Below are 10,450 nucleotides of genomic sequence, written 5' to 3' on the forward strand. Positions count from 1 at the left end.
GCCATTTATACTAAAAAACATTATTTCCATTTATATCAATTCAATTTTAAATTTTATCATTGTTTATTTGATTTTGTACAATAATGGCATCTTATTTTATAATAAGTTCGGACAGTACAACACTCAGTTTTGCATAGAATGCAATTCCTATAAAAGACGACACAATATTAGTTATAATAGTTTGTATCGATATTATACGCACCAACGATTCTTTATGGTGAAATACATCCTAAAATAATTTTTCTCTATACTAAATTTTGAATAATTACTTCTTGGAAAATTAGGACTAATATGAAATTTTTTAGTTCTATGTGATATATATTTATCAAGATTACAATATGTTATATTTATAACCTAATTTTTATAAATGTTCCATAGCTAACTAATTTATTTTTTCTCATGCTGGAAATATTTACTTATGGGATAAAAATTAATGAAATATGAACGATTTTAAACTCGTATTCGAAGGCCTATTTACAATTGTTTCTATAAAAATTGATATGAATTATATATATTTAATTATACATCATTATACATTCATAATTTGTTTTATGATATATTTATTTACTGATCACATAATAGACGGGTATTAATCACGAACAAATTCGAAGCTTTATGCAAATTTTATAATAAGATAGATAAGAAGAAAAGATGTATGAAATTCATTATATTACATATGTGCGAGATAAAAAGCCTGACTAATTTTAATATAATATATTGTGGCTTTTAAATATCAAATATATATTATTAAAATTAAATTAGAAAAAAAATTGAAAAGCTTTACACATGCGGAAAATGTCCATCACATTCTTATACATAGAATAATATTTATATATATTCATGAGCAATAGGTGTTGGACAAGAATATCACAGTTAATAAATTTTAACATTATGTATTGGAAATATATATTTACAAGAACAATATTCATTATACATGATATATATAAATCATGTCAATCACATACATTGTTACATACATATAAAAATTTACTAATAAATATTATAATAGAAGTTTAAAAAGTTTGTCTAAATAATTTTGTATATAGAGCATTTTTCATCTATAATTGCACTATATACATATTTTATAAAATACTAACACTTATAAATTTTTTGTAGAATATTTTGTTACTAATCTAAAATTTAAAAAATTTTAAATTGATTTTCTACATTCTAGGAATGTTTTTTGGTAAGTAAATTTCAATTTTACTTTATATTATCTTATATATTCTTTTTTCTTTAATAACTATCAAATTAATATACTTCGCAATTTTTTTATGTATAAATTTTATACAAAAATCTATTTAACAATATATATTCTTTGAATACAATTATAATTTAATTTTGAAAATAAATATTTAATTTCCATTTAACAATATCAATAAAAATAAAACATACAATTTTAAATATTTTTGAATATTATATTAAGAAATACATCTGGAAAAAATCATAAATTGTTCAAGTTTAATGCATGAATTAGCTAATAATTATAGTTATATCGTAAATTAACTAAATATTTTAATGGTATGGCATAATGTTATTGAGAAATATATTTCTAAGTTTTCTAATAATTATTGTCAAGTGAAATTTGTTAAGAAATAAAGTTAAACTATAACATCTAAATAACGTTCATGACGCATTCTTCCAATATCTTTTTCTTGTTCGTTTGTAGTCTCTCCTACGATGAAACGAGAACAGCCTGAAAACAATAATTTTCAACGTGTTTTTGAAATATTTATGTAGACTATCTATAAGATAATTATCTACAATAAGTAAAATTTTAAACATTTTCTTATAAAATATTAAAAATAATAGTTAAACAAATTCAAAATTTATTTAAATTCAACTAAATCAAATTTCTTAATACTTAAAAAAAAAAATTATAACTGTAGAAAAATATTATTTTACACAAATAACAAACATTACATTTATTCTTATCATATTTATTTTTAAAATAGTAGCAAAAGTAATATATATATATATATATGTATGTATATATATATGTACTTATATTTATAAACGAATAAAAAAATAAATCATATATCATTTTTCATAAAGTTTTATTTATTTTAGATTGTGTTAGGTAATTCGTATTTACTGTGAAATTTTATTCATATTTTTTGAAGTATACATATTATACAATATATTTTCACTAATATAAATTTATTGCGAATGCAAATAGTACTATTAAATGTTGAAAAGTACTCTGAGGTAACTTACAGTATAATAAGTGCACAAATATTGTTCGCAATAATAGACATTTGTGTACACTCAAATAATATAATATAATGCACATATGGTTCTCAAAATCACAGTTCTAGATAATGTAATGCAGCTCTTCTTATAGGCACATTACAAGGTAAATTCTTTTAATATTATAATGATTTCAAAGTTTAAACCTTGTATGTTTTATAATAAGAAAAGAAAAAAAAAAGAGAAGAACAAACGAAAATAAAGAAAAAACTAAATAAAAAAAATACAAGGATAACATAATAATTATATATGAACACAAAACTTATTGTTTAAAAGCTGCATCATCAATTCTAGATACCATTCAGCAGTTACACAAAAAATTTGATTAAATATAAGTAATAATAAGCTTCAAAAACTTTCATTTTTCATTATTCGCAAATATTTGCATATATTTTGTAAAAATGATTCTTTACTTGGCAAATTATTCTAATTACATATATATATGATTCATGGAAAATGAAATCATGTATAATATTAGTATTGGTAAGTAACATTGTCATACATCGTTTTAATGTATGTTTTTAAAGAAATTATATATTTTTTTTCTATATTAGATATTATGTTAATATTTGTACTTATTCACACATTATGTTAGTGCATTAAAACAAATAAAATTAGAATCAACAATTGATATTATTATACGAAAAATTAAAAAAAAATCGAAATGCAATAATTATTAATGCCAAACATGTTTGATGCAAAATATTATGTTTCATTATAGATTAAATGTTTTACTTTTGTCTTATTTTCATTAATTTCATTGTAATGAACTGTGTTTACAATAAAATACACATCTATCTCGGCATACAATACTATTTATGTACAAACTGAAGAACAAAATGATTAAATTAATTAATTGATATTTCATGATTGGATTTTGTTTCCAATATATATAAGTATATTATTTCTTAGTAAGTATAGTAATAAATAATATTAATATTAAATACGTTTTGCAATACTCATTAAATCCAGTTAAAATGTATACTTAAAAATAAAGTATCTTAATAATTTGCTTATTTATTATTATATAACTATTTTAAAGAAATTTATCTTAGGATAACTATTTGCACTTGTAAAATGTATGCTAAATAATTATGCAAATTGTACTGTTAATTATTAAGTAAAAATTGTGTCATTATTTAGACAATATTATGCATTATTTTATACTCTTTGTTACAATTACATGAAATTATTGGAAATTATCCAATAATTCTTTAATAAGATTTTTAGTATTATAGTTCATTATAAATTTATGTTATTATTACAAATTTTATAAGTTACTTTATAGTAACTTTTTTAATATGTTACTTTATAATAATATAAAAAAATAAAAAAAAAATTAATATTTGTTTTGTAATTGTGTAATTTTACAAAATTGTTCATGAAATTTCTGAAAACTCATATCGCATATATCTTTGCTAAACTAAATTATTAAATTAAAAAAATATTTAAAATTTAATCTTTTTTTTACAGTTAAATTTTTAACAATTATTTTTCACTGAATTATCATCTTAATAAATGGTTACTTAAAATAAATTATTATTACATGTTGCACATTATTTAATGCAATATAATATTTTACTATAGAAATACTTGCTTCATTGAAAATGAAAATATTGAAAATTTACATTATTCAGAACAAAAAATAGAAAAAAATTGATATATTATGCAGTAATGAATAATAATCTATATATTACTTACAGTCATTAAGTGCAGAAAATCAATTTACAGAAGGTTCACATGATTTTATAAATACAAATATCAACTATAATATAAATTTTAGAATATTTTTTGAATAAAAAATAAATAGATTTTTTTAATAGAAAATAAAATACATACATATTTACATAGATGCAATTAGAATAATAAATCATTTATCATATGCTTTCAATGTACTTATAAGTTTTTAAAAATAACAAACAAAAATTTTTTTTTATTAGTTAAGAATTGCAATAAGTTGGAAATAGAGAAGCATATGTTAAAAATATTTCCAAAAATGCCATAATCTTCAAAATATGTCTTTAAATATATTTATGCATTTTGGGAATATTATAAAAATAAATTTGTAAAACATATAAAGATAAATGCTTTTACGAAACTTTAAATTATGACATAATACAGTATTATTGAAGTTATATAAAATTTTTAATAGTTTTTAGTTTTTAGTTTTTAAATGATACTTTATTTCCATATTTTATTTATATATTTTAATTCCATAATTATTTATACTATATATATATATGTATTTTTCACATATATTTTTTTTATAAACATAATAGATACCAATACTAAAATAAAATTAAATAATTTATTAAATTCTTTGAGTTACTAATAAACAAATTAAATATTATGCAAAATTATGCTTGTTTAATATGTGCAATGTTTTCATATTCAATTGCATATAAAGTTTTTTATACTAAAATCTATACATATATTAAGTATATTTAATTAATTTTCATGTTTTTTTTTTTTTTTTAAGAAATTAAAATATTTCTAGATTAGGAAATTCATCAGAAAAAAGAAGTATAATGAAAATGAATTAAACATAATAATGAATTGTGAATTATGTAATTATTTGAATTGATGTTCAGTGTTCAAGTTCAATATTTAAATTATTTTTTATGTATTAAATCAAATAACTTATAAAAATTAGTAATAACAATGTTATAAACAGAATATCATTATTTTTTTCCTGTATTAATTATTTTATAAACTGTATTATGCCCTATGATTATGATCTAAATAAACATGTTACCTTCTGCATCTGATTTTCTATTAGTTTTAACTATTATAAATACTAGTTTATGATATATGTATATATATATTATATATATATATTTATATGTATATTATGCTAATAAAATATAATTAATCCGTACCAAAGTATTTCTGTCCAAAATGATTTGGGGCAATGCTATGAATTTCTGATGTTAAAATCTTCATCTGTAAAATAAAATATAATTTCATTAAAAATATATATATAATGTACTAATTTTGATTTATTATTATAGTACATATATTATATAATATATATAATAAAATAATTTATATTTTACTGATTAAAATTAATAATATAATAAAAAAAATATATAATAAAAATATAAAAAAAAAAAATAAATAATATTTATTTTTAAAATATTTTTTTTGTTAAATAAATTTCATCTAATATTTAATAAATAATATTTAATATTTAACAAAAATTATAAAAAATAATTTCATGATTTAATGATATAAAAGAAAATATCCTATTAAATAATTACATTTAAGAAGATATACAGACCTGAGGAAAGGCAGTGACTAGAGATTTAGCTGCAATTGGTGTACAAAATAAATTTGATAAAATAATATTTTCTTCAAGTACATTGTGTTCTTTTAGGACAGCAATTGCTTTTATCACAGTATTCCCAGTACCTTTCATTTAAAATAAACCATTGATCTTATAATATAATGAATAGAAAAGATTAAATATAAAACTTAAAATTATTATACCTACTCATTATTGGATACATTAATAAAACTTTTCTTTCAGATATGTCATCTGGAAATTTTGCATAAACTACTTTGGCTTCATGTGTATCTGCATCACTTTCAACTAATATTTTTCCAATCCTTATACTACGACAACAGTCTCTTAAACCCTAAAAAAAAAAAAAAAATAATAATTAATATCTGATAATTTCAATTATTAGTCAAATTTATAATATACTTGTTCCATAGCTTCTCCACTTCTTACTATAGAAACTCCACAATTGCCTTTTTGATATTTCAAACCATTGTATTTGGCACCAGTTGGTGTAGTTACTACACATTTAGAAAAAGGTAATTGATTTAAACTTTCTTCTATCACCAACCTTATCTAAAAATTTATTTATTAATTAATTTCATATTTTTATTATAAATATAATATCTAATGCAATTTTGATTTATCCATTTCAAAAGAATATTAATACAAATAAATATAGAGAAAAAAAAATTTTCATTAATTCTCACGATAACTATATAAGTAAATTTTATTTAAATAAATATTTTCTTATAACAATATGAAAATATAAAGTTTTGAGTAAAGAAATTCTTACAATGATTGACGAAAAAGTTTATTCGTAAAATAAAGATGAATATTATCGAGTTTCTAGTTTTTACCAAACATGTGTTTTCTTTACAATTATAAATTTTTAATTATAAATAGTTTAAACAAATGAAAATTATTTTAAAAGTACATGACAATGTGTCAAAGTATATAATTAAATAAAAAATAAAACTCACCAGGCGGTCGGCATAGAACTTGAAATCGCTCCTCGTGGTATTTCTGTAAACGGAGATGCATCGTGTCCATTAAATTATTTAATTGAAGACAAATGACACAATGACACACCGGCATCATGCCGGCATTTTAATGCTAAAAAAAAATATTTGTATACGCCAAATCTAATAATTTTTTTCGTCGATTTACTTACTTGTCTCGCAATATAGTTTGTAATTCCTTTACTTGATTATTACATGGAAGAATTTTCAAGTTTGGGCCATAAATATCATTGATATCATTGCTTTCGCTTAATCTTTTTGGAACCGGTGTTACCTCTGTGCTACCCATGTCTGATTTCTTATATGCATGCACTACTCTTTGGGATAATTAAACGAAGCTCACTGTACATATGCACAGAAATCGGCAGATATGTCTAACCATTTACGTGTTAACTTACTAGAGACTTTATTTTATGAAGAAATAATACTAGTGAGAAAAATGTAGTCTCGAGAGATGAAAATTGCTTTCACATATTTTCCATCTAAGTATAACTATACATTAGTTTTAGTTACTATCTGATTTAAGCATACATCAAATAGTTTTTAATATTTTTTAAATAAATAAAGTTTTTTTGGTCTTATGTAATAAATTAATTGTATATTAAAAAGATAACAATTAATGTATAAGCTAAATCTTGGTTGGATATAATATGCACCAATCGTTTAACTTTAGAGACATTTTTAGTGAAAATGATAATACAGTGTTTTCGAATAGAGCGCCGAATTTGTCAATATTTAAGTAAGTAGTTGAAAACTTTTATATGGGAAACAAAATGTAATAATCTTTGATTAGTTAAAGTAAGAATGTCTTATTCTTATCGGTTCTTTTCATTTTTTTCAGCAAAGAATGCATCCAAGACGTAAACATGGTAAGCAAAATTATTTGAAAATTATAATATATATATATATACATAATTATTTTTTGTTTTAAAATTATATCGTATAACTTTATCTTTTTTGAATATTCATAATATTTACATAATATATTTAATTATTATTTCCAAATTTCATAAGAATTTAATAATATTTAGGTTAGATTTTTGCTTTGATATTTATCAATATTGCATATTAAAAATGATGATTTTAAGTTTTTGTATTTAATTTTCATGTATTTTATCTTTAACATATGTGTATTTAGGAGGTAGAGGCGAAAGTTCTCAACCTGGTGGATCACATTTTGAACGTGGTAATCGAACAAGAGGTAGAGGACAAGGACATCCACCTTGGTTATCTGGAAAAGAGATAGGACTTTATTATAGAGATAAGGCTAAAGCAAAAGCTAAACAAAAGGAATCTCGAGTTAAATTACCTTTACATGTTCAAGAAAAAATAAAAAATGTACTAGAAAATTCTAAAGATTATTATGATAAATTATATAACAATGCATATACTGAAGTTACATATGGCACATTGGAAAATAAATATATACATATTCATGACTCTCAGTTTAAAAGAAAGTTCATGAACATGGTATCTGGTAACATACAAGAAAATCTTGCCAAAGCTTTAATGGTTAAATCAAAATTAGAAAGAGACATTGAGTTAGATACCAAGTTAATAGCTGAATATAAGGCAAAACAATCTTTACAGAAATATATGGATATGATAAAAGTCAGATCAAAGTTACCATCATATAAAAAAAAATCAGAGATATTAGAATTAATTAAAGAAAATCAAGTTATTGTAATAAGTGGAGAAACTGGTAAGTTTATTTTTTATTTAAAATTAATTATAAATAATATAATTCCTTTTAAAAAGTACAAGATTATTTTTATTTATGTTATCTATTTATTTATTTAATGCATGTATTCTATATGTATTTATGTATTTTGATATGTTTTTAAATGGATTATTATAGATTATAGATACAGCTATTATACAGATGTATTTTAGGTTGTGGAAAGACAACACAGGTTGCTCAGTTTATATTGGATGAACAAATAGAAGAAGGTAATGGTAGTATTACAAGAATTATTTGTACTCAACCTAGAAGAATATCGGCTATATCTGTTGCTGAAAGAGTAGCAACTGAAAGAGCAGAAAATCTTGGTAAATCTGTTGGTTTTCAAATTCGGCTTGAGAAGTATGTTAATTTCTTTTTATTTTTTTATTAATTTATCTAAAAGATGATAAATTATATTGTATTTTTTTATATATAGAATATTGCCAAGAGAGAGAGGTAGTATACTATTTTGTACTACTGGAATGCTATTGCAATTTTTACAAGGTGATCCTGCTTTAAAAGAATTTTCTCATATTATATTAGATGAAATTCATGAACGATCTACAGAAAGTGATTTTGTTCTTGCTTTGTTGAAATTAATTATTCCTAAAGTATGTTAAATTAACTTGATTCAGAATAAATTTATTATTATTTCTTCTTATATATTTCTTATATTAAATATATAAAATTATTTTTTAGAGACCTGATTTAAAAATCCTCTTAATGAGTGCAACACTTAATTCTGAAAGATTTTCAAAATATTATGATGATTGTCCGATGATTCATATTCCAGGTTTTACTTATCCAGTAGAAGAATTTTATTTAGAAGATATTTTAATGCTTACAGAGTAAGTTTATATATATCATTAAAAAAATATATAAAAATTATAATTGCAATAACTTAAATAATATAATTTAAATTTTAGATTTAAATTTCCTGCAGCAGCTGCATTGCCTCAAGATTATAGAAAGCATACAAAAAAATATAAACAAGTACAACAAAAAAGAGATGAATTTCATGATGTGCTAGATCCTTACATACGACAGCTTATAGCTGAGGTAAATAATCTGCTTTTATTATTATATATATTATGTTTATATTTTTCTTTTTTGTTTTTGTGTATTATAGAAAAAGTATCCAAGAGAAGTGATTGATCAATTACGGAATCCGTACAGTGAAATGATGTCTCTTGATCTTATAGAACAATTAATTAGGCATATTTGTAGAACAAAAGCTCCTGGAGCTATTTTAGTTTTTCTTCCTGGTATGATGGATATAACAAAGTTAAATAGAATGATGTTAGATACTGGATGCTATTCACAAAGTAAGTATATTTAATTTTGATGAATTTAATTGTGACGGATTATTATTATAAACTGTTTGATTTCATTATAATTTATAATTATAAATCTAAAAAAATTATTTTTTATAGGTCATTATGTTATTTATCCTCTTCACTCTCGTATGCCAACTATTGATCAAAAACTCATATTTAAGGAACCACCTAAAGGAGTTCGAAAAATTATAATTGCTACTTCTATAGCTGAAACTTCTATAACTATTGAAGATGTAGTATATGTTATTGATTGTGGAAAAATGAAATTTGGTAAATTTGATATTCAAAAAAATATCCAAACTTTGGAACCTGAATGGGTATCACTAGCTAATGCTAAACAGAGAAGAGGTAGAGCAGGCAGGTAAAATATTTCAAAAAAGTTAAAGAAAAAATTAAAATATTTTTTAAAATTTGTACTTCAATGATATATATTTTTTAGAGTAAAACCTGGTATTTGTTATCATTTGTATTCTAAAGCTAGAGAGATGACACTAGATCAATATCCATTGCCTGAAATGTTAAGAGCGCGTTTAGAGGAAGTCATTTTGCAAATAAAAATTTTACAATTAGGAAAAGCTAGAACTTTTTTGGCTAGTGTTATGGATCCTCCAAGTTCAAAAGCTATAGATTTGTCTTTGGATCTACTTCAAACTTTAAATGCATTAGATGATGAGGAACATTTGACTCCTTTAGGATATCATTTAGCTCAATTACCATTAGATCCACGAACAGGTAATATTTTTATATATTAACTATATTTTTATATAATTTTTTATCAATAACTTTATAATATAAATTTTTTTTTATTTTTTTATTTTTTTTTTTTTTTTAGGAAAAA

At 21.3% G+C, this 10,450-nt stretch overlaps 2 protein-coding genes across 3 annotated transcripts in view; one reads left to right on the plus strand and one right to left on the minus strand.

The window, feature by feature from the left end:
- Nucleotides 1–1,568: 1,568 nt before the first annotated feature.
- LOC102679972 (uracil phosphoribosyltransferase homolog) lies at nucleotides 1,569–6,939 on the minus strand. Of its 2 annotated transcripts, none has more exons than XM_006607754.2 (7): nucleotides 6,705–6,939; nucleotides 6,514–6,556; nucleotides 5,957–6,106; nucleotides 5,744–5,888; nucleotides 5,531–5,661; nucleotides 5,130–5,193; nucleotides 1,569–1,696 (listed from the first exon to the last, which is right to left on the minus strand). In XM_006607754.2, the coding sequence occupies exons 1-7, from the start codon at nucleotides 6,839–6,841 to the stop codon at nucleotides 1,602–1,604; spliced, it is 765 nt and encodes a 254-aa protein (XP_006607817.1). In that variant the 5' UTR covers nucleotides 6,842–6,939; the 3' UTR covers nucleotides 1,569–1,601. The 2 variants fall into 2 exon arrangements, with proteins under 2 accessions (XP_006607817.1, XP_006607818.1); XM_006607755.2 differs by having other exon boundaries at nucleotides 5,984–6,106; nucleotides 6,705–6,925.
- A 161-nt stretch (nucleotides 6,940–7,100) lies between these two features.
- The window catches only part of LOC102679848 (ATP-dependent DNA/RNA helicase DHX36-like), a 5,019-nt gene continuing 1,669 nt past the window's right edge, over nucleotides 7,101–10,450 (plus strand). The window contains 10 exon segments of the mRNA XM_006607753.2: nucleotides 7,101–7,291; nucleotides 7,394–7,421; nucleotides 7,691–8,254; nucleotides 8,446–8,635; nucleotides 8,712–8,886; nucleotides 8,975–9,123; nucleotides 9,202–9,334; nucleotides 9,405–9,600; nucleotides 9,709–9,973; nucleotides 10,052–10,368. Of these exon segments, the coding sequence (XP_006607816.1) occupies nucleotides 7,400–7,421; nucleotides 7,691–8,254; nucleotides 8,446–8,635; nucleotides 8,712–8,886; nucleotides 8,975–9,123; nucleotides 9,202–9,334; nucleotides 9,405–9,600; nucleotides 9,709–9,973; nucleotides 10,052–10,368 (2,011 nt within the window). The 5' untranslated portion in view covers nucleotides 7,101–7,291; nucleotides 7,394–7,399.

Source organism: Apis dorsata, unplaced genomic scaffold (genome assembly GCF_000469605.1).
Source record: "Apis dorsata unplaced genomic scaffold, Apis dorsata 1.3 scaffold_18, whole genome shotgun sequence".
Taxonomy (NCBI): Eukaryota; Metazoa; Arthropoda; class Insecta; order Hymenoptera; family Apidae; genus Apis; species Apis dorsata.